General features: G+C 41.8%; 1 protein-coding gene across 1 annotated transcript; it reads left to right on the top strand.

Moving 5' to 3' along the window:
* Positions 1-580: 580 nt before the first annotated feature.
* LOC110486288 (ADP-ribosylation factor 2) lies at positions 581-12212 on the top strand. Its single transcript, XM_021557756.2, has 5 exons — positions 581-734; positions 6274-6431; positions 7028-7138; positions 7272-7396; positions 9280-12212. The coding sequence occupies exons 2-5, from the start codon at positions 6284-6286 to the stop codon at positions 9439-9441; spliced, it is 546 nt and encodes a 181-aa protein (XP_021413431.1). The 5' UTR covers positions 581-734; positions 6274-6283; the 3' UTR covers positions 9442-12212.
* The last annotated feature ends 12941 nt before the right edge of the window (positions 12213-25153 follow it).

Genomic DNA, 25153 nt, shown 5'->3' with positions numbered 1-25153 from the left:
TAGACCTAGCTGTCATTGTAGACCTTGCATGTTAGTGATATAGATCCCATTAAATTGCTTAATTTGTATTCTAATTCCTATTTCTATGATGTTGGCTCTGACTCGTTCAGGCTGTTTAAAAGATGAATGACAGAAACAGGCTGGAATTCTTTGATCAGAAATGTAAATTGTAGGCTGTTGCTTATTGATTGAGATGATAACCTCTATGACATTATAGGCAAGTGGCCTAGCCATAAGGCATATAAGGCAGCACTTGCTTGCCATATATAATGTAAGGCTATACACACCCATGGTCCTTTATTTTCCGGACGTTTTTTTTAATGATTCTGGTTTGAACAATTCAACCGGTTTGTTTTGTTTGCTCTCCTCCCCAATGATAATGGGTTGGGCCAGTGGCAAATTTCTCCTGTCTCCATTGAAGCCGGAAACAGGGGGCGGGGAAGAGGCGGGGATGCTTGATCCTACGGGAAGCTTGACTGGTCTTTCAGTTTGTAGGGCAAACTGGAGGAGGGCATTTTGTAAATCTCCGCCCTCAACATTAAATGTTGTTGTATCGATTGGTCCGCAGCACAGCAAGGTACGTTTTTGTGACTTGCATGGATAACATGATTGGTGAAGATTTTACGATGTGCAACGTCCATGACGCGGCTTTCTTGACACTTCTGAAAGACGCCATTTTGTTGTTAGCGGTGAATAGGAGCGTAAAAGAAAGATCGAGAAACCGCCACTAAAAGGTAAAACATGTATTCAACGTAGCAATATAATATGTCATTTATAGTATTTGTTTTTTTCATGGATCTGGAATGTAAACGATTGCTTATTTGCTTTCGGGTTGACCGCAAGCTTTGACAACGAATCCCCCTGCGTAGACTCAAACCAAACGAGGATCATCTGCCGTCAATAGCTAGTTAACGTTAGCTAGCTCGCCCGGCATTATATTCTCACGACCTGTAAAAGTCGTGAGAGCATTATTCCGCTAACTTTACTGACATTGTGTCAGTAAGTATTCGCTGGTCATTGTGATTGGACATTCAGCTTCCTCCTATTTTGATTCATTATGTCGATCCGCTTCGATTGCTTGTGCTAGCTAACGATGTAAGCACAATTAACGTTAGCTAGCTAGCTACGCCTATTTTCTGACTGCGTAACGTTAATTTACGTGGATTGAGATTTGAGTCGTCCACCGCTTAACTAGCTAACCAACGTTAAACACGTCTCTAAATCAATGTAGTTACCTTACCGTTTAACCCACAGGCTGGTTAACTTGGTCGTGGTGGTCTCTATGGCCATCTAGCTGGGTAACTAAACTGTGCCGGGAAGCTTTAGCTAGCTTAACTGTTGGTACTGTATGGTTAGATTTGGTTTTGGAAACTTGTCAGTATCTTCAAACTGAACGGGTCACATGGTTAGTCACTAGCTAGTGTGTTACAAATTAATGTAGCTAACTAGCTAAACCCTTATGTTAGACCTAAGTCATATTAATGGACAGAACTGAAGCAAAATAGTGTGTGAGATGCATACAACGCTACACTCATCTTAGTGTTCTTTATGACTGTGACACCCATGTCTGTCTTCCATACATTTCCATTTTCCAACATTGAGTTCTCTAGGAATCTCTGGCAGATGTTCCTACTTTGTTCAGGTCCTGATGAGGGGCTGATCAAACAACCAGTGTAGCAGGATAACCCCAGCATGCTTGACGTTTCAACTTTCCCGTATGGAAAAACATTGCTAGACTTAAAAGAAAAATGTCCACTACTTGCCTGTCCAACCAGAAAATGAGCCTCCATGATGCTCCTAGTGTTCCCTCAATATTAATGTGTTGCTGAAAATGTTTTTTAAAGATTGTTCAGGACAAGCGCAAAAAGTCCCGTCTGCCACATTTGAATTCTAGTGACTGTCATAGGGACGATGTGTGTTTTGATAGATTAACACGGACTGTCGATGCACCCCAAAAAGACTCCACCTCAGGCAGCCTTTATCACATGCATACTGTGATAAGTTCACTTAACTACTCTCTGATGACTTGCTGCTGGCTTCCCATACCCCTCCCCTATCATTCCTGTTTTCTCTGAGGATGATGCATTCTGAGTACTTCCTCTTTGCTTTAGGACAATCCCGATTCAAATGAGCTGCCATTGTTGTGATGTCATTGTTAGAAATTGGCAAGCTATGAGCTTTTCTAGTTCTGAAACTTCCCTCTATGGAATGTCTGTTGGCTAGAGCTAGATTCGTTGTCACATTCTGAATCCAGGAAGGCACTTTGTGAAACTGACAACTCCCTGTGTTCATGATGTTAGAACTCAAATCACACCCCTCCTAGCTTTTGTTTGCCTACAGTCGTTGTATAGTTTATTTCAGAAGTGCTAGGGCATGTGTCATATGTAAATGGCTTTAGCATGTTTCCACCAAAGAACACCTTTATGAATTATGTTAATTTCTATACCATTTGCCACACAATTGTCTTGAAGGGGTGTAATAATACTGTGTTGGTGTTATCTTATGCTATCATTTGTAGGCATGTGTTACTGGGAGGTGTTTTGCACAAGATCAGAGTTGTGTAGCAAAATGTTTCATTATTTTAGAAGTCATTCGTGTCCTTTGGAGAAAGACCTGAGTGTTCAATAGCCTGTTTTTGGTATGACAGGATCATTGTTTCCCTGTCTCTCTCCTGGTTAATTCAGCAGTGTGTCTCTGCTTACAGGTGTGTTGTTACCTCTCCCATATCCAGCCTCCAGTACTCTGGTTCCTCTGAGCGCTGACCTATATTCGCCACATCACTGGCCTCATTGTGTGCTTTTCCTTGAGCTCAGCCTGCATGCTCTTCGTTTCACCAACAACACCTGTATGTTGTTTTTTTATAATGCGGTCCCATCGTCCCCTACTCTTGTCCAGTTTCTATTAAGACCGCTAACTTGTCTCATATTAATCTGTTTTTGTCATGGTGTTTAGGATACACTATTTTTCTGATGTAGTGAGCCTGTTTCATCATAGGCCGTGTCTTAAATCACATGATTCTGCGATATGCTTGGCAACATATTGAATAATAGGATGGATTGTCATTGCAATGTATATGACTGATTAAATATGAAAGTCAACAATTGATACATTTGCGGGTCATTCCATGAGTGACTTTTGCGACCCTTCGATAATTTAATTAGAAATTGTGCACCAATATTGTATTTTAAAAGCCTGTTATATTAAATGCCCTTTAATATTATAGACAACATGGAGAATTCAATAAATCTACTAAAGTGCCAAAATACAGCATTTTGACGTCGCTCTGTCAACTCTCACTTATGACAATTCTAACCCACTTAATCCCTAAACGTCTTCATGGTTCAGCATCATTGTAAAGCCCTAGTCATTTTTGCTAGACAGTTATTTCTGAAGATGATTGTTTATGTGATGTGATTAATTGAAGTATGTCCCTCAACCCTGTTATGTGAAATTAACTATCTTTTTAATATGGTAACACTGTCTTATAAAACATTGAACATTTAATAGTAATATCTTTTTGGCAATTTTGTGGTGCAAAACTGAGTGGGTCGAGCATAACATGTCAACCCTGTTACCCATAGACTACAAATGTGGTAACAATGTTGTTTTTTTTGTGTGAAGCTTGCATTCAATTGCCCCTCCTGGTTGCACACACGTTTCTGTGACAGTTTCCCTGTCATAGGTGGATTTTTTTTTTTTTTTTTTTACACCTTTATTTAATTAGGCAAGTCAGTTAACCTTTCTATAGCGGAACCCCCGACAACATTCCGCTGAAAAGGCAGCGTGCGAAATTCAATTATTATTTTTTTGAAATATGTAACTTTCACACTTTAACAAGTCCAATAGAGCAAATGAAAGATAAACATCTTGTTAATCTACCCATCGTGTCAGATTTCAAAAATGCTTTACAGCTAAAGCACAACATATGATTATGTTAGGTCAGAGTCAAGTCACAAAAACACACAGCCATTTTCCAGCCAAAGATAGGAGTCACAAAAAGCAGAAATATAGATACAATTAATCACTAACCTTTGATGATCTTCATCAGATGACACTCATAGAACATCATGTTACACAATACATGTATGTTTTGTTCGATAATGTGCATATTTATATCCGAAAATCTCAGTTTACATTGGCGCGTTATGTGCAGTAATGTTTTGATTCCAAAACATTGGTGATTTTGCAGAAATACTCATAATAAACATTGATAAAAGATGGAAGTGTTATTCACAGAATTAAAGACTTAACCTGTATTCAACCGCTGTGTCAATTTCAAAAAAGCTTTACGGAAAAAGCACAATCTGAGAACGGCGCTCAGAACCCAAAACAGCCAGAGGAATATCTGCCGTTTTAGCGTCAGCAGATGCTAGAGAAAACACTAAATATTCACTTACCTTTGATGATCTTCATCAGAAGGCACTTCCAGGAATCCCAGTTCCACAATAAATGACTGATTTGTTCCATAAAGTTCCATAAAGCCCATAATTTAGCCACTTGTTGTTAGCGTGTTCAGCCCAGTAATCCAGGCGTGAGCACTTCCTCCAGACAAAAACTCAAAGTTCCGTTACAGTCCGTAGAAACAAGTCAAATCATGTATACAATCAATCTTTAAGATGTTTTTAACATAAATCATCAATAAGGTTCCAACCGGAGAATTTCATTGTCTGAAGAAAAGCATTGGAACGAGAGCAAACTCTGTCGGGAGCCCGCGTCATGAGACCAAGGCTCTCTGCCAGACCACTCACTCAAAGAGCCCCTCCTTTATAGTAGAATCCTCAACCCAGTTTCTAAAGGCGGTGACATCTAGTGGAAGCCCTAGGAAGTGCATCCTCATTCATATCTCACTGAGATTTCAATAGGCACTGTTTTGAAAATCGATTTCTCACTTCCTGTTTGGATTCTTTCTCAGGTTTTTGCCTGCCATATGAGTTCTGTTATACTCACTGACATCATTCAAACAGTTTTAGAAACTTCAGAGTGTTTTCTATCCAATACTAATAATAATATGCATATATTAGCATCTGGGACAGAGTAGGAGGCAGTCTGGGCACGCTATTCATCCAAAAGTGAAAATGCTGCCCCCTATCCCAAATAGGTTAAGAACAAATTCAAATTTTCAATGACAACCCACTGTTCCTAGGCTAACTGCCTTGTTCAGGGGCAGAACGAGAGATTTTTACCTTGTCAGCTCGGGGATTTGATCTTGCAACCTTTCAGTTACTAGTCCAACACTCTAACCACTAGGCCTGCCACCCCAAATGTTATGGTAGATGTAAGAAGAAATCATCAACCCTATTACTTTATATTTGCACTAAGTTAGGCACTGCTTATAAAAACAAAATGTACCTCTTGAGAGAGGATTTTTATTTGTATTTTTTCATGAAGTTGAAATTGTGAAAGTTACACTTCTCAAAAGGCACCAAATTGGTGGAAAGACTCGTGTACATTTAGAAACGCATTTCAACAGTGAGAAAGTTATGTTTTAAAAAAACATGAATTATTTATATGGTGTTGTTAGACATATATGTAGGCTTCTATTTGGGACTGACTGGGCTATTGCATTCTAATCGTTGTGGCTGCTGTTACAGAGCCGGTTTGTGTTCTTGCTTGGTGGGTGTTGGGCAATAGGTGTTCAGGTGGCGCTATGTTGTAACCAGCCTCTACCTCTGGATCATGTCTCTGGTCAGTGCTCTGCCAGTCATGTGATCCACTTCTCTGCTCCCGACTATGGGTAAACAGTTGCCTGCCACTCAGAACAACACTGACCTACAGCCCCATCAGCCAAGTCCTGCTCGTGCGTGGTGTGAGACTCAGAGGCGCCGCTGTGAGGGCCCATTGTTAACACGCAAAATAAACACAGACAGCGACTGAATGCTTTTCTCAGCACTTTTTCTCCCCCTCATGAATTTACTCTCCGTGGTTACCCTTTATCAGAGATAAGGAAGCTTAGCCTGACATTATTACCATCACAGGTCAAAAATCATAATGAAATTACCAAGGATGGGAACCAGTATATACATTTATAAATGGATTCATAAAAAATGTGTTGTTTTACACCGATCCCACACCACCCACGTATGTGGGAGCTGTGCAGAATATTTTAACGTTAATGAATCATTTCATCCACACTGCTCACATACGTCAGCAAGCGTTTGTGTTACCGAACACGTGGACACACATATACACGAACGGTTTAGCCCTGTGATAAGCACAATGAATGTTGTACGACTACTAGCTTAACCGTTTTGGTTTCTGTCTCCCTTCCTCCAGATTAGCCAAGATGGGGAACATGTTTGCAGGCCTGTTTAAGAATCTCTTTGGTAAAAAAGAGATGCGGATTCTGATGGTAGGGCTGGACGCTGCTGGCAAGACCACCATCCTGTACAAGCTCAAACTGGGAGAGATCGTCACCACAATCCCTACCATCGGTGAGTAGCTTAGCCTTATCCCTTTTACCCCTTCTCATCACACACTCCTCACCTAGGTACAAAACCCTCCTGAAATGCTCCCCAATACCTTGCTCCATGTGATTTTCATGAGGGCTAGGCTCCCGTTTGTTTAGTTGTAGGGGAGTGGAAATGAATGTCATACATACAGCCATGTACTTCCTCTGTCCCCATCTCATCCGAACCCTGATCACTGCCCACATGCCCAGAGTAGCTGCCTACATCAGCTGCAGAGCTCCCGCAGGCAGGCAACATCCTGCCATGTTGCTGTTGTCATAGAGATTAAGTGACTTTTAAATATAGGAATGAATGGCGCTCAACAGCCCCCCTGAAATGTTGCATTATATGAATGTAACACAAGGCTGATGACATTACAAATTCCAGTAGATGTTCATTCACTTTGCATATTTTATTCAAATATACATTTTAATTTGCAGCTACATTTGAGCAAAGACATTTCATGCAGGCATTTGTGTTAAAGGAGCCTGTTTGGGATTGCTGATATGTCATCTCACACAGCCTCTTGGAATGTTAGTGTCTTAGGTTTCTGACGAAACTGATCTCTCTCGCTTTCTCAGGTTTTAACGTTGAGACGGTAGAATACAAGAACATCAGCTTCACTGTGTGGGATGTGGGCGGTCAGGACAAGATCAGGCCTCTGTGGCGGCACTACTTCCAGAACACCCAAGGTGAGTGGACACTTTCACCAGAACCCCCTCAGCACCATCTTCACTATTTCTGACTTTTTGAGTCAAGACTGTCCCAGGTAAATGTTTTTGTTTTCCTCACCCTCCATCCTTTCTCTCCCTCTGCTTCTCTCAGGTCTAATCTTTGTGGTGGACAGTAATGATAGGGAGAGAGTGAATGAGGCGCGGGAGGAGCTGACAAGGATGCTGGCTGAGGATGAGCTGAGGGACGCTGTGCTTCTTGTGTTCGCTAACAAACAGGTGAACTGACTAACTGGGGAGAGACACAGTAGTTTATTTTACCTGCTACACTGGATATGTAAATTTAGCTTGACACGTAAAGAGTGGGTCACTTCAATCAAGTTTTCTTGCGTGAGCTGTGCGTCAAATTCTTTAAAATGGAATCAGAGCGCAATTTTACACTGAGCAGAGCGAGACTAACAGGTGATCTCTTTTTCCACTAATTTGGTCTTTTGACCAATCAGATCACTAATTGGGCAAAAGATCACAATTGGGCTGCCTATGTTAACACAGCCCAAGGCTTCACCAGTAAACTGCATCTGTAATTGGTATTACAGTATTATTATTCATATGGTTTGCAGATACTAGTAGTTAAACTCAAGGTCATACAATGGACTCCCTCTATGCTAAGTAGAGGTCAACCGATTATGATTTTTCAACGCCAATACCGATTATTGGAGGACCAAAAAAAGCCAATAGTGATTAATTGGCCGATTTTTTTATGTATACATTTGTAATAATGACTATTACAACAATACTGAATGAACAATGAACACTTTTATTTTAACTTAATATAATACATAAATTAAATCAATTTAGTCTCGAATAAATAATGAAACATGTTCAATTTGGTTTAAATCATGCAAAAACCCGGTGTTGGAGAAGAAAGTAAATGTGCAGTATGTGCCATGTAAAAAAAGCTAACGTTTAAGTTCCTTGCGCAGAACATGAGAACACGAAAGCTGGTGGTTCAAATTCCCAGTTCTTTAATATTTCCAGTTAAGAAGTTTTAGATTATAGTTATTATAGGAATTATGACGCATCAACTATTTCTCTCTACCATTTGTATTTCATATACCTTTGACTATTGGATGTTCTTATTGGCACTTTAGTATTGCCAGCCTAATCTCGGGAGTTGATAGGCTTGAAGTCATAAACAGCGCTGTGCAACAAGCATTGCTAAGAGCTGCTGGCAAACTGCAGTAAAGTACTGTTTGAATGAATGCTTATGAGCCTGCTGCTGCCTACCACTGCTCAGTCAGACTGCTCTATCAAATCATAGTCTTAATTATAATATAATAAACACAAATATAAGCCTTTGGTCATTAATATTGTAAAATCCGGAAACTATCATTTCGAAAACAAAACGTTTATTCTTTCAGTGAAACACGGAACCGTTCCGTATTTTATCGAGCGGGTGGAAACCCTAAGTCTAAATATTGCTGTTACATTGCACAACCTTCAATGTTATGTCATAATTATGTAACATTTTGGCAAATTAGTTCACAGTTCGCAACGAGCCAGGCGGCTCAAACTGTTAGCACTGAATGCAAGAGAAGTGACACAAGTTCCCTAGTTAAAATTGCCTGCTAACATGAATTTCTTTTAACTAAATAGGCAAGTTAAAAAAAAATATATACTTCTGTGTATTGATTTTAAGAAAGGCATTGATGTTTATGGGTAGGTACATTTGTGCAACAATAGTGCTTTTTTGCAAATGTGCTTTAAATCATCACCCGTTAGGCTGTGATTCGATGATAAATGAACATGGATTATATGCAACGCAGGACAAGCGAGTTCACATAATCACTAGTTTACTAGGTTAAGATTGATTGTTTTTATAAGATAAGTTTAATGCTAGCTAGCAACTTACCTTGGCTCCTTGCAGCCACAAGGTCCTTTTTGATGCTGCTCTCGTGTAAGAGGTGGTCAGCCTGTCACGCAGTTTCCTCTTGGATTGCAATGTAATCGGCCATAATCGGGGTTCAAAAAGGCCGAGTACCGATTATGAAAACTTGAAATCTCCCTATTTAATCGGTCGACCTCTAATACTAAGATGGCTTGTGAAGGTCTGTTGCAGACATATGTTTTCCTGGGTTAACCCTTTTCTCTCCACTCTTCAGGACCTCCCCAACGCTATGAACGCAGCGGAGATCACAGACAAGCTAGGCCTGCACTCCCTGCGCCAGCGTAACTGGTACATCCAGGCCACCTGCGCTACCAGCGGGGACGGGCTCTACGAGGGCCTCGACTGGCTCTCCAACCAGCTAAAGAACGCAAAATGATCCACCATTCCGCCGTCTGTCTGCGTCTTCGTCTGCGCAGTGTGTTATGGGCGACAGCGCTGGTCCCAGCCCCTCTCTCCTCCCGTCTCTCTCACTCCACCCCCTCCAACCATTGGGGCTTTGACCAGTGATACCCCACATACGCGTGTGTGTGAGAGTGCAAGTGTTTGTGTGGATCTTAATGTGTATGTATGTGTGGGTGCATGTGTGTGAGCCGGGAGTGGGAGCAGCCCTGCTGTGCCTTCAACAGTCACTCTCACCCGTGGAAATGACAGCATGGCTAACTCTAGCGCCCCCCCATCCCTCCCCTCCTGCCCCACCCGCAGTGGCTCTTAAGACACCCTGGTTTTCACAAGGCAAAGAAAGACCCGGGATGCTAAGTCTTATGTGTAATCTGAAAAATGAATAAAGTTTATAGATTAAAAAAACAACTTTGATTTTACATCCAGTAGTGTTGCGATCTGTCAGACACTCTTGTTAAACTGTTGGTTTGAGACCCCACACCATGAAATAAATCTCAATGTAACCTGTATCAGGTTGGAAAAAAGACCAATAAAAATAGCTTTTCCATCCTAGATCCTTCTTTGCATTCTTTGGAAAATCATGTTGTATTGTTCTGGCTGTCTTGGGAACACTAGCTAATAAATTATTAGCTAGCATTCAGTCGCTGTCCTAACCCTCAAACATCAATTGAAGCACAACATATTAGTGATGTCACCATGCCCCTCGTCCACTCGTTTCCACCTTAGCCTGAATGATGGTGGTGCTTGATAAGACCTGCAGGACTTTAGGGTCAGCTGTTTGGTAGGCATTACTGACTGAAATGAGTTGTTACTATTGTTTTCGGTTTATTAGAATGGAGCAATACTTGTCTGCTGGCTCCATGTCACTAAGTTGTTGTTCCAAAAGGTAACCATGGTGACCAGTTGCTGACCCTGCTGCCCTCTAGGATCAGAAGTGATGGCCTCTATCACATTGCATCTTTATTGGTGGCTAACACCACTAAGTGATGTTCCTTTCACAGGGCCTTGTGAGATCATTGATAATGTTTTGATTGAGTGAAAGATCCTTACTGCCGGGTATGGAAAACGCAATAAATTGTGTGTGTGTTTGTGTAGTACTATACTACCTATGCTAGGCAGAGGGTCAGTGTAGTTGAGTGTAGCTAGCCACAGCTCTGCTAGTGTACATGGGATTAGTTGGGTGTTTTCAGCACCGTTCCTGTCCACTGGAACAGCGAGGCCTTTTGAGAGTTGCTCCCACTCTGGCTTTCTCCTCATTACATTTTCTGTTGTCTACTTTTTTCCTTTTATATGTTATTTACATTGTTCTTTTTTGTACAGATGACCTGGTTCCCTTGGTCTAGCATGAGCTGAGGAGCCAGGTGTGCAGTCTTTCAATCAAAATGCTTTAGGATCCTTTGGGTTTGACTAATGAAGGGCAGGTTGTGTTTGGGTTAGCTTTTAGGATGTTTGCTGCAGAGTTGGGCTTTCCTGCAGGGCATGGGGTGGGCCTGATGGGTCGCTTCCAGCAGAGGAGGTTGGTGGGAGGAGCTGTAGGAGGATGGGCTCATTATAATGACTGGAATGGCATAATTGGAACTGAGTCAAATGTGGTTTCAATATGTTTGATACCGTTCCATTGATTCCATTCCAGACATTACATTAAGCCCCTCCTTTAGCGCCTTCCGTCAGCCGCCACTGACTTTCAGCTGAGCTAACACGGCACTCTTCTCCAATTCCTCATAGTGCTGTGTTGTTATCAAGCTCTCATGGCATTCAATGCATTACGCTTTACTTCAGCCTACAATCCACACTCTGAATTGTGAACACACACCCTATTCGGGGCTTTCTAGGTTGTTTGATCTTTATGTGTCGTAGGGGTTAGTTATCCCGGTTCTGCTGCACAGGTAGAGTCACATCTTCCCCTTCGCTCCATGTGAAACATGACCAGCATGCACTATAATACTGTAACTAGACCATGGAAGGTTGCCTCATCAACCTCTTTACAACAAGCAGCGGGGGGAAAGCTTGAGCTTTCTGCTCACATCAGCAATGCTCTCATTGACAACTCTCTCCCATCGGCATCGCCATAGCAACTACACCAGCAGACAGTTACCATGTGCAAATTAAGCCGCGGCTGTTCTCCACATCAACACACAGCTTCAAAATGCACACGATAACTGACAATGGTTTTCTGTACATGCCATGTATTCCAAAGGCTACTGCTAATTTAGTTGACAAACCCTTAGTACACTGTACTGTACACACCCCCTGCTGATTGAAGATGACCCTAAGGTCCCAGCCCCATACTGACCTCTTGAGGGAAGGACTGACCTTTACCCTTGTATCTGTGTACAACTGGACAATTAGATATTTTCTTATTTTTCTTTTATGAATTGTTCCAGAAAATGTTTTCAACAAATGAATAACTCTAATCTAATTTTTGGCCTTTTTCCTGTAATGATATTGTAGAGTTTAGTGCTGAAAGAAAACCCATTGAATTGAATGATGAGCGTCACTTCCGGCATATGGCAGGTAATTCAAGTGTATATGAACTTCTGGATGAACATTTATTTTAACTTGACAGTTTCATTTAGCTAACCTTGTTCAGATGTGAAGCTTTCATTTTGCGATCATTTTCTGTGCAAAAGACACAAGGTGTGTGTGCATGTGTTTTCTTTTACTTAAGGATTTCCCTTTGTTTTTAGCTTGTTTTTAACCCATCTTGTAACATCTGAGAAATGCACTATAATAAAGAGATCTCTATTACAAATCTCTTGTATATTTATGTCATGAAAATATCAAATAGATGCTTAGTTACTGAAACACTAGGCTAAAATAGGCTTAGATACTGAAACACTGGGCTAAAATAGGCGTAGATACGGAAACACTGGGCTAAAATGGGCTTAGTTACTGAAACACTGGGTTAAAATAGGCTTAGATACTGAAACATCAATTCCATCACAGTAAGAAACTATTCATTACCTTGGAACAGAGATCATATTCAACAAGGGTTCACCTTTAAGGTTTGCAGGCTAACATTAGTGTTTTTGAGTTACATAAATCACAAAGGAATGTCAAGAGCACCTGAGGCAGATTTTCCTAGGCTGTAATTATGCCTCTTAGTCACAGTGTGGCACTACCTACAAAATAATAGTATTATGTTTCTCTCTTGTTTCAGAGAATAAGTGGTGCAGCATGCTTTCTCCCACTGACAGAAAACGCTTTCATAGCAGGCGGTTCAGGGAGGCTTGGCCTGCAGAGGCTCAGTCTGTCTTTTCCTGTAGTGTCTGCTAGAGAGAACTGGGGTGGTTTTTAGGCCATGTTTGTGTGTCCCCTCAATGGCAAGGTAAACCACACACATCAATTCTATGCTAGCTTTTGTGTACTTTTTCAGTAAAGAAAAAAAGGTGATTGTTTCACCATCTCATTGTCTCAGGTCCATTGACCCGCCCAGAATTATGGTCAATAATGTGGTTAGAGCTGGGCAATATATCTGGAATACTGGTATACCGATATGGATTTTTACAATACTGTAACGATATGTTGATGCAGTGATAAATAAATGAAAAGTTTTACAAAGTGGAATTCATCACTGACAATTTGGTCCTAGTTTGGTTGAGTATAAATAGCCTAATCAGAATGGAGAAAGCCCATTATAACCACTTAGAATTCATTTGTTGCCACCCTAGGTTCACATAACATATTTAAAACTTGTATCATTCAAAAACATTAAATACTGTTAAATACTGACACATAAAATAATGTGATATGATATTTTGGCTACGTTGCCCACCCCATAATGTGGTTATTCAGGAATAAGTGTAATGACCTCTGGAATTCCCCTGTTGAATCAATAATATGTGGCATGTACACTTTGTATCGGTTAACCCGAAGTCAAAAAATGATGCTTTCAAAGAACGCTCGGAGCACCTTTACCTACTTCTGTCATCATTTGACAGGTGATCTATCGCAATATAATTTCTCAATTTCCTCAGACCAGGCCGGGATTGAGTATTAAGAAAGTCAATATCCCAAAGAATGTCCCTATGTGGAGCTTAGAACAAGCCTTTAGATATACTTGACAAGGGACCATATCCCATTTGCAGTTATATCTTCTGAAGGGGTCCATACGGTTTAGGTGAAGCTCATGCAGACGGTTCATTATCCTCTTTGTTTGGGTTCCCCAAATTCTACAAAGGATTCAAGGAATCAGGTCGAGGTATCTGGTTTCGATTTAGATTTTTACATGCCCAATGTTTTTCATTCTGATAAGAAATCTTCATTTCCTTTCCTTCATCTCATAAAAAGGGAGGATATAACATTGGAAAGGAGTCTTAGGGAATGTTCCTCATATGAAGCGAACGTTATTGGAACCCCCTTGAAGTATAGCGACAATATCAAATGACAATAGAGAGTGATCTCCCCTTGTTTCGCCCTACATCTTGGCTGGCTGATGTACAGGTCATGTGACATGTGACATATTGAAGTCAGTGTGATGGACTAGAGTCTTATCCCCATGCCAACTGACACTTGTCCCCTTGGAAACGTGCCTATCTCACCTGTCATGCATGTAGCAATTTACACCGTTTTCAAGTACCTGCCATTGAGATTGAAAACAAGGGGATGTTGATCACAAAGGAGAGACGGCATGTTCTTTCCCTTTGTGAGGTGACAGCCACTCAGCAGCAGGAGAGGGTTTGATCACACATACTGCATACTATTTTTGCTCTCATAAAAATTCATATGCATATCCATACGAAATGGAATCTATATCATTATGCACCTAATGAAGACCATCTGACAGTGGTGCAGCATGTATGGCTTTGTTACTGTCACTGTCAGAGTCATATCACCATGCAGATATAGTAGCTACAGTGGATATTGGAATCCCCCATAATCCTCTCTTTCTCCTCCAGACCAAATTTCCATGATTTGCTTTTAGTGTTCCATCAGGAACTAAATTAGATGATTAGTGTTGATGGACTAATCATGATGATTTAATTTGTCTCTTTGATGTTTGTTGTGGTATTAATGCTCTGTGTGTAGCTGGGTAGGGGGTCTGGGAAAGGAAGGGCATTATATTCACATTAGCAGGCACCTGGCTCAATTCTCTCAACAGACGTGGCTGTCATGATTCTAATGACGACACCTGAGAAGTCTCTCCAAAGGAGATCTTGTTCAGTATGGCCCTTCCCAAACTCCTCAATAGTTTAACTGTTGACCTTTCCTGACAAGGCCCACATGGGAGAGCTGTTCTGACAGCGAGAGAGAGAAAGAGGGTAGAGAGAGACCTCCTATCCCCCAGATGCCCACTTGAATCATGTTTATTTATTTAACTAGGTAAGTCAGTTAAGAACAAATTCTTATTTACAATGACGGCCTACCCCGGCCAAACCCTAACCTGGAAGACGCTGGGCCAATATGGGACTCCCAATCACGGCCGGTGGTGATACAGCCTGGAATCGAACCGGGGTCTGTAGTGACGCCTTTAGCACTGCTGCGCCGCTCAGAAGCCCAATATATATCTCTACCACGTTCTCCATATTTCTCTGCCATGAAAAATCTCCCATGATTGAGAATCCTATTTATTCCATCTTTCAGATTGAAATTGGATTGGTTTAGTCAGGTTTTAGAGGGAAAGACATTGTAATTAGAGATGACAGTGGTGTGTATGGTAAAACCAGTGTGTCTGTCCATCCGTCCGTCTGTGTCTGTGTGTCTGCATGCGCGTGTGAATGTCTCCCTCCCACCTGAAGGGAGACCAGAGGTAGGTGTTACCTCACACTCAGTGACAGCCCTGTGTTTGAAAAGCCCACTGGCACTACTGAGAGGGAACTCAGAGAGACAGGCTCATCACCTCCTGCAGGGTGCCAAGCAGACTGCAGACTGTCTCCTTTCACATGCACACTACATCCCTCTAAACTAAATACCACAGCTTGGGAAAACACCTCAACTGTAATGTTGCTTAGGAAAACACCTCAACTGTAAGGTTGCTTAGGAAAACACCTCAACTGTAATGTTGCTTAGGAAAACACCTCAACTGTAATGTTGCTTATGAAAACACCTCAACTGTAATGTTTCTTATGAAAACACCTCAACTGTAATGTTGCTTAGGAAAACACCTCAACTGTAATGTTGCTTAGGAAAACCTCTCAACTGTAATGTTGCATATGAAAACACCTCAACTGTAATGTTGCTTATGAAAACACCTCAACTGTAATGTTGCTTAGGAAAACACCTCAACTGTAATGTTGCTTAGGAAAACACCACAACTGTAATGTTGCTTATGAAAACACCTCAACTGTAATGTTGCTTATGAAAACACCTCAACTGTAATGTTGCTTATGAAAACACCTCAACTGTAATGTTGCTTAGGAAAACACCTCAACTGTAATGTTGCTTGGGCAAACATCTCAACTGTAATGTTGCTTATGAAAACACCTCAACTGTAATGTTGCTTATGAAAACACCTCAACTGTAATGTTGCTTATGAAAACACCTCAACTGTAATGTTGCTTAGGAAAACACCTCAACTGTAATGTTGCTTATGAAAACACCTCAACTGTAATGTTGCTTAGGAAAACACCTCAACTGTAATGTTGCTTATGAAAACACCTCAACTGTAATGTTGCTTAGGAAAACACCTCAACTGTAATGTTGCTTAGGAAAACACCACAACTGTAATGTTGCTTATGAAAACACCTCAACTGTAATGTTGCTTATGAAAACACCTCAACTGTAATGTTGCTTATGAAAACACCTCAACTGTAATGTTGCTTATGAAAACACCTCAACTGTAATGTTGCTTATGAAAACACCTCAACTGTAATGTTGCTTATGAAAACACCTCAACTGTAAGGTTGCTTAGGAAAACACCTCAACTGTAAGGTTGCTTATGAAAACACCTCAACTGTAATGTTGCTTATGAAAACACCTCAACTGTAATGTTGCTTATGAAAACACCTCAACTGTAATGTTGCTTATGAAAACACCTCAACTGTAATGTTGCTTATGAAAACACCTCAACTGTAATGTTGCTTATGAAAACACCTCAACTGTAATGTTGCTTAGGAAAACACCTCAACTGTAATGTTGCTTATGAAAACACCACAACTGTAATGTTGCTTATGAAAACACCTCAACTGTAATGTTGCTTAGGAAAACACCTCAACTGTAATGTTGCTTATGAAAACACCTCAACTGTAATGTTGCTTAGGAAAACACCTCAACTGTAATGTTGCTTATGAAAACACCTCAACTGTAATGTTGCAAACACCTCAACTGTAATGTTGCTTATGAAAACACCTCAACTGTAATGTTGCTTATGAAAACACCTCAACTGTAATGTTGCTTAGGAAAACACCTCAACTGTAATGTTGCTTATGAAAACACCTCAACTGTAATGTTGCTTATGAAAACACCTCAACTGTAATGTTGCTTATGAAAACACCTCAACTGTAATGTTGCTTATGAAAACACCTCAACTGTAATGTTGCTTAGGAAAACACCTCAACTGTAATGTTGCTTATGAAAACACCTCAACTGTAATGTTGCTTATGAAAACACCTCAACTGTAATGTTGCTTAGGAAAACACCTCAACTGTAATGTTGCTTAGGAAAACACCTCAACTGTAATGTTGCTTATGAAAACACCTCAACACTAATGTTGCTTATGAAAACACCTCAACTGTAATGTTGCTTATGAAAACACCTCAACTGTAATGTTGCTTAGGAAAACACCTCAACTGTAATGTTGCTTATGAAAACACCTCAACTGTAATGTTGCAAACACCTCAACTGTAATGTTGCTTATGAAAACACCTCAACTGTAATGTTGCTTATGAAAACACCTCAACTGTAATGTTGCTTAGGAAAACACCTCAACTGTAATGTTGCTTATGAAAACACCTCAACTGTAATGTTGCAAACACCTCAACTGTAATGTTGCTTATGAAAACACCTCAACTGTAATGTTGCTTATGAAAACACCTCAACTGTAATGTTGCTTATGAAAACACCTCAACTGTAATGTTGCTTAGGAAAACACCTCAACTGTAATGTTGCTTAGGAAAACACCTCAACTGTAATGTTGCTTATGAAAACACCTCAACTGTAATGTTGCTTAGGAAAACACCTCAACTGTAATGTTGCAAACACCTCAACTGTAATGTTGCTTAGGAAAACACCTCAACTGTAATGTTGCTTATGAAAACACCTCAACTGTAAGGTTGCTTATGAAAACACCTCAACTGTAATGTTGCTTATGAAAACACCTAAACTGTAATGTTGCTTAGGAAAACACCTCAACACTAATGTTGCTTATGAAAACACCTCAACTGTAATGTTGCTTATGAAAACACCTCAACTGTAATGTTGCTTATGAAAACACCTCAACTGTAATGTTGCTTATGAAAACACCTCAACTGTAATGTTGCTTAGGAAAACACCTCAACTGTAATGTTGCTTAGGAAAACACCTCAAATGTAATGTTGCTTATGAAAACACCTCAACTGTAATGTTGCTTATGAAAACACCTCAACTGTAATGTTGCTTAGGAAAACACCTCAACTGTAATGTTGCTTAGGAAAACACCTCAACTGTAATGTTGCTTAGGAAAACACCTCAACTGTAATGTTGCTTAGGAAAACACCTCAACTGTAATGTTGCTTATGAAAACACCTCAACTGTAATGTTGCTTATGAAAACACCTCAACTGTAATGTTGCTTAGGAAAACACCTCAACTGTAAGGTTGCTTATGAAAACACCTCAACTGTAATGTTGCTTATGAAAACACCTCAACACTAATGTTGCTTATGAAAACACCTCAACTGTAATGTTGCTTATGAAAAAACCTCAACTGTAATGTTGCTTATGAAAACCCCTCAACTGTAATGTTGCTTATGAAAACACCTCAACTGTAATGTTGCTTGGGAAAACACCTCAACTGTAATGTTGCTTATGAAAACACCTCAACTGTAATGTTGCTTATGAAAACACCTCAACACTAATGTTGCTTGGGAAAACACCTCAACTGTAATGTTGCTTATGAAAACACCTCAACTGTAATGTTGCTTATGAAAACACCTCAACTGTAATGTTGCTTAGGAAAACACCTCAACTGTAATGTTGCTTGGGAAAATACCTCAACTGTAATGTTGCTTATGAAAACACCTCAACTGTAATGTTGCTTATGAAAACACCTCAACTGTAATGTTGCTTAGGAAAACACCTCAACTGTAATGTTGCTTATGAAAACACCTCAACTGTAATGTTGCTTATGAAAACACCTCAACTGTAATGTTGCTTAGGAAAACACCTCAACTGTAATGTTGCTTGGGCAAACATCTCAACTGTAATGTTGCTTATGAAAACACCTCAACTGTAATGTTGCTTATGAAAACACCTCAACTGTAATGTTGCTTATGAAAACACCTCAACTGTAAGGTTGCTTATGAAAACACCTCAACTGTAATGTTGCTTATGAAAACACCTAAACTGTAATGTTGCTTAGGAAAACACCTCAACACTAATGTTGCTTATGAAAACACCTCAACTGTAATGCTGCTTATGAAAACACCTCAACTGTAATGTTGCTTATGAAAACACCTCAACTGTAATGTTGCTTATGAAAACACCTCAACTGTAATGTTGCTTAGGAAAACACCTCAACTGTAATGTTGCTTAGGAAAACACCTCAAATGTAATGTTGCTTATGAAAACACCTCAACTGTAATGTTGCTTATGAAAACACCTCAACTGTAATGTTGCTTAGGAAAACACCTCAACTGTAATGTTGCTTAGGAAAACACCTCAACTGTAATGTTGCTTAGGAAAACACCTCAACTGTAATGTTGCTTAGGAAAACACCTCAACTGTAATGTTGCTTATGAAAACACCTCAACTGTAATGTTGCTTATGAAAACACCTCAACTGTAATGTTGCTTAGGAAAACACCTCAACTGTAAGGTTGCTTATGAAAACACCTCAACTGTAATGTTGCTTATGAAAACACCTCAACACTAATGTTGCTTATGAAAACACCTCAACTGTAATGTTGCTTATGAAAAAACCTCAACTGTAATGTTGCTTATGAAAACACCTCAACTGTAATGTTGCTTATGAAAACACCTCAACTGTAATGTTGCTTGGGAAAACACCTCAACTGTAATGTTGCTTATGAAAACACCTCAACTGTAATGTTGCTTATGAAAACACCTCAACACTAATGTTGCTTGGGAAAACACCTCAACTGTAATGTTGCTTATGAAAACACCTCAACTGTAATGTTGCTTATGAAAACACCTCAACTGTAATGTTGCTTAGGAAAACACCTCAACTGTAATGTTGCTTGGGAAAATACCTCAACTGTAATGTTGCTTATGAAAACACCTCAACTGTAATGTTGCTTAGGAAAACACCTCAACTGTAATGTTGCTTAGGAAAACACCTCAACTGTAATGTTGCTTGGGCAAACATCTCAACTGTAATGTTGCTTATGAAAACCTCTCAACTGTAATGTTGCTTATGAAAACACCTCAACTGTAATGTTGCTTAGGAAAACACCTCAACTGTAATGTTGCACTGTAACCTAACAAGCAAACACTGAATTTGGCTTTACTAGTGTGTGATGATGGGTAATTACCCCTCTCAGCCTTGCTGCTATGTAGAATCTACCCTAAACATGTCAGTGTCTGCTCTCACCACTAGAGGGTAGCAAAGTTCCATTTAGCTCACTGCTGGCCTTCTATTTGGTTTCTGATCTGCACGCACACACACACACACACACACACACACACACACACACACACACACACACACACACACACACACACAACACACAACACACAACACACAACACACAACACACACACACACACACACACCACACAGGATTTAAATGAGGGTCATAGTGGAACTGCCTAGCTCGCAGAAATGCTAAGAAGAATGTTGGGGCTATAATTATGAAATAGTGAATAATGTAGGTTTATGAGGGCTGAAGATCATGGTGGGTTGATGAGGGCTGAAGATCATGGTGGGTTGATGAGGGCTGAAGATCATGGTGGGTTGAGGAGGGCAGAGGATCATGGTGGGTTGATGAGGGCAGAGGATCATGGTGGGTTGATGAGGGCTGAGGATCATGGTGGGTTAATGAGGGCAGAGGATCATGGTGGTTAATGAGGGCTGAGGATCATGGTGGGTTGATGAGGGCTGAAGATCATGGTGGGTTGATGAGGGCTGAAGATCATGGTTGGTTTTGATTAGGGCTGAGGATCATGGTGGGTTGATTAGGGCTGAGGATCATGGTGGGTTGATGAGGGCTGAAGATCATGGTGGGTTGATGAGGGCTGAAGATCATGGTGGGTTGATGAGGGCTGAAGATCATGGTGGGTTGATGACGGATGAGGATTATGGTGGGTTGATGAGGGCAGAGGATCATGGTGGGTTGATGAGGGCAGAGGATCATGGTGGGTTGATGAGGGCAGAGGATCATGGTGGGTTGATGAGGGCAGAGGATCATGGTGGGTTGATGAGGGCAGAGGATCATGGTGGTTAATGAGGGCTTAGGATCATGGTGGTTAATGAGGGCTGAGGATCATGGTGGTTAATGAGGGCAGAGGATCATGGTGGTTAATGAGAGCAGAGGATCATGGTGGTTAATGAGGGCAGAGGATCATGGTGGGTTAATGAGGGCAGAGGATCATGGTGGTTAATGAGGGCTGATGATCATGGTGGTTAATGAGGGCTGAAGATCATGGTGGTTAATGAGGGCAGAGGATCATGCTGGTTAATGAGGGCAAAGGATCATGGTGGGTTAATGAGGGCAGAGGATCATGGTGGTTAATGAGGGCAAGAGGATCATGGTGGGTTAATGAGGGCAGAGGATCATGGTGGTTAATGAGGGCAGAGGATCATGGTGCTGGTGATGAGGGTCTGTTTATATAAAACGGAGCCCATACTGTGCTGGCTCGACCACTGCTCCATGGTTCTCTCTACAGCATGATTTCAGATGGACAATTCTCCATGGTGACGTTACCTTGGAAACAGCACCTTACTTATTTATAGAGAGTGGTTGGGCAGACATGGAAAAAGAAAGGAGATCAGGAGACATGGACTCTTTGCCACGGGATGTGTGTGTGTGGTGATAGTGGGCAGTTTTACATCTTAGTTTTCATGCTATTGTTGAGGGTTGCTTAACGAGGATGCTCTGTCAACGCTAAGGAGACTGACAGAGTCTGGCCGGCTGATTCAATGATTGGTTGATGTGGGTGAGATCTTGCTAGTCACATTTGATGCCTGGAATCCCTTGCTTATGGAGTGGGATTTTAGGAGTGATCTGCTAGTGGAATGCTTTTTGATTGTTCATTTTGTAACAGTGGATGTTGACCCTATATATGCAAAAAATAATGTATGATAAACATGCAGACGTAAAAAAATATATCTTAGCGTTCACCAAATTCACACGCAGACACACACCAACAAACACACTCGACAGCTTAACACCGGTAACACACTCTTTCCCTCTCACACATGGCCAAACAGCGGCCGGCTGAACCTAACCTTTAGAAGGAGGTCTCTGCGGAGTGCCTACGTCCAACTTGATCAGAGGCATCACACCCCCAATTTACCGGCACATTAATCCCTTACCCCCCCCCCGAGCACTGATCAGCATCTCTGTGACAGCAGCAGCACAGTTTTTCATTTGATCCATCCTGTCCTAATGTATCCCATAGGGAGTCACTGCAGGTCCATCTGAAGGGAGGGGTGAGAAGGAGAGAGGAAGTGAGGGAGAGAAAGAGAGAGAGAAGCATGCGTGACAAGCCTCTCTATCTGCCATTCCTTATTTCCTGTCCTGTCAAGATGGACTAAGAGCAGATGGAAGAGGGGGGCTGAGTGTGTGTGTGTTCTGTAGGGCTGTTAGTATGATCTTAGAGATAGCAACAACAATACATCTTCCAGTACATTTCTCTTTATTTTTTCCACAAACACCGCCTATAATTATCTCATTATTTCTCCCTCATTGATCCCACATACGTAGACCAAAACACCCTCTGCATGGCATGCCAGAATCACAGTCTGCACTCAGCCATGTGTCTGATCCTCATGAGCCCGCACGCACACACACACACACGCTCAAGTGTAACAGTATAACTTTAGACCATCCCCTCGCCCATACCCGGGCGCGAACCAGGGACCCTCTGCACACATCAACAACAGTCACCCACGAAGCATCGTTACCCATCGCTCCACAAAAGCCGCTACTACTTCAAGGTCTCAGAGCAAGTGACGTCACTGATTGAAACGCTATTTAGCGCGCACCACCACTAACTAAGCTAGCTGTTTCACATCCGTTACACACGCATGCACGCACACACACACACACACACACACACACACACACACACACACACACACACACACACACACACACACACACACACACACACACACACACACACACACACACACACACACACACACACACACACACACACACACACATCAGCATGCAACACAATCCAGTTCACATGGTGACAGACATTCATCCACCCACACTGCTCCACACACGCGCAAACACAGCCCACCCCCCAAGTCTGTCCTCATCCATAAAGACCACGACTCATCTCCTACCATCCACATCGCCATGGAAACACCGGATTTGGTCAGTTGATTGGCGGCGGCTTCGCCGCTGTATGTGAAGGAGGCCAAGTACTGGGGAGCAGCACACTTTGATTTGATAAGGGAGTCAAATCCATAGTCTGATCATGCTGGTGCTGTCTGAATGGTGAAACAAAAGAGATAGGACTGATTCCCACATTATCTCACTCTGTTCTGTGTTAACACTGAAATTGGTGCGACAATATTGACTGCGATGTTGCTGACTTGTGGGCAATCATGGGTAAAATGCAAATCAGGAAGCCCACGATGATGTTGCTCATTGGTTTAGATGGACAGTAGTCTCTATCATGGAGATGCACTGATGCCTATGGTATATGGCCTAGCTGCTACTGTGTAATACACTGCTCAAAAAAATAAAGGGAACACTAAAATAACACATCCTAGATCTGAATGAATGAAATATTCTTATTAAATACTTTTTTCTTTACATAGTTGAATGTGCTGACAACAAAATCACACAAAAATGATCAATGGAAATCAAATTTATCAACCCATTTATCAACCCATGGAGGTCTGGATTTGGAGTCACACTCAAAATTAAAGTGGAAAACCACACTACAGGCTGATCCAACTTTGATGTGATGTCCTTAAAACAAGTCAAAATGAGGCTCAGTAGTGTGTGTGGCCTCCACGTGCCTGTATGACCTCCCTACAACGCCTGGGCATGCTCCTGATGAGGTGGCGGATGGTCTCCTGAGGGATCTCCTCCCAGACCTGGACTAAAGCATCCGCCAACTCCTGGACAGTCTGTGGTGCAACGTGGCGTTGGTGGATGGAGCGAGACATGATGTTCCAGATGTGCTCAATTGGATTCAGGTCTGGGGAACGGGCGGGCCAGTCCATAGCATCAATGCCTTTCTCTTGCAGGAACTGCTGACACACTCCAGCCACATGAGGTCTAGCATTGTCTTGCATTAGGAGGAACCCAGGGCCAACCGCACCAGCATATGGTCTCACAAGGGGTATGAGGATCTCATCTCGGTACCTAATGGCAGTCAGGCTACCTCCCCCAAAGAAATGCCACCCCACACCATGACTGACCCACCGCCAAACCGGTCATGCTGGAGGATGTTGCAGGCAGCAGAACGTTCTCCACGGCGTCTCCAGACTGTCACGTCTGTCACATGTGCTCAGTGTGAACCTGCTTTCATCTGTGAAGAGCACAGGGCGCCAGTGGCGAATTTGCCAATCCTGGTGTTCTCTGGCAAATGCCAAACGTCCTGCACGGTGTTGGGCTGTAAGCACAACCCCCACCTGTGGACGTCGGGCCCTCACACCACCCTCATGGAGTCTGTTTCTGACCGTTTGAGCAGACACATGCACATTTGTGGCCTGCTGGAGGTCATTTTGCAGGGCTCTGGCAGTGCTCCTCCTGCTCCTCCTTGCACAAAGGCGGAGGTAGCGGTCCTGCTGCTGGGTTGTTGCCCTCCTACGGCCTCCTCTACGTCTTCTGATGTACTGGCCTGTCTCCTGGTAGCGCATCCATGCTCTGGACACTACGCTGACAGACATAGCAAACCTTCTTGCCACAGCTCGCATTGATGAGCCATCCTGGATGAGCTGCACTACCTGAGCCACTTGTGTGGGTTGTAGACTCCGTCTCATGCTACCACTAGAGTGAAAGCACCGCCGGCATTCAAAAGTGACCAAAACATCAGCCAGGAAGCATAGGAACTGAGAAGTGATCTGTGGTCACCACCTGCAGAACCACTCCTTTATTAGGGGTGTCTTGCTAATTGCCTATAATTTCCACCTGTTGTCTATTCCATTTGCACAACAGCATGTGAAATGTATTGCCAATCAGTGTTGCTCCCTAAGTGGACAGTTTGATTTAACAGAAGTGTTATTCACTTGGAGTTACATTGTGTTGTTTAAGTGTTCCCTGTTTTTTTTGAGCAGTGTATATAGAGCATAAGAGGTTAATTAATTAATTAAATGTTAGTCAGTATATTGGATCAGGCTGGGTTCACTGTGCATTGCAGTATTCATGTATCCACTGGCTTGACATCCATCATGTTCTCCACATGCA

This window comes from Oncorhynchus mykiss, chromosome 13 (genome assembly GCF_013265735.2).
Source record: "Oncorhynchus mykiss isolate Arlee chromosome 13, USDA_OmykA_1.1, whole genome shotgun sequence".
In the NCBI taxonomy this organism is placed as follows: domain Eukaryota; kingdom Metazoa; phylum Chordata; class Actinopteri; order Salmoniformes; family Salmonidae; genus Oncorhynchus; species Oncorhynchus mykiss.
The sequence above is the reverse complement of the archived record's forward strand: the minus strand, read 5'-3'. Positions and strand labels throughout refer to the sequence as shown.

Excerpts from the sequence above, each read along its gene's own strand:
- LOC110486288 (XM_021557756.2), top strand. The coding sequence starts at position 6,284 with ATGGGGAACATGTTTGCAGGCCTGTTTAAGAATCTCTTTGGTAAAAAA. Across the intron at positions 6,432-7,027 it reads CACCACAATCCCTACCATCG|GTTTTAACGTTGAGACGGTA; the intron begins GTGAGTAGCTTA and ends TCGCTTTCTCAG. Across the intron at positions 7,397-9,279 it reads TTGTGTTCGCTAACAAACAG|GACCTCCCCAACGCTATGAA; the intron begins GTGAACTGACTA and ends TCCACTCTTCAG.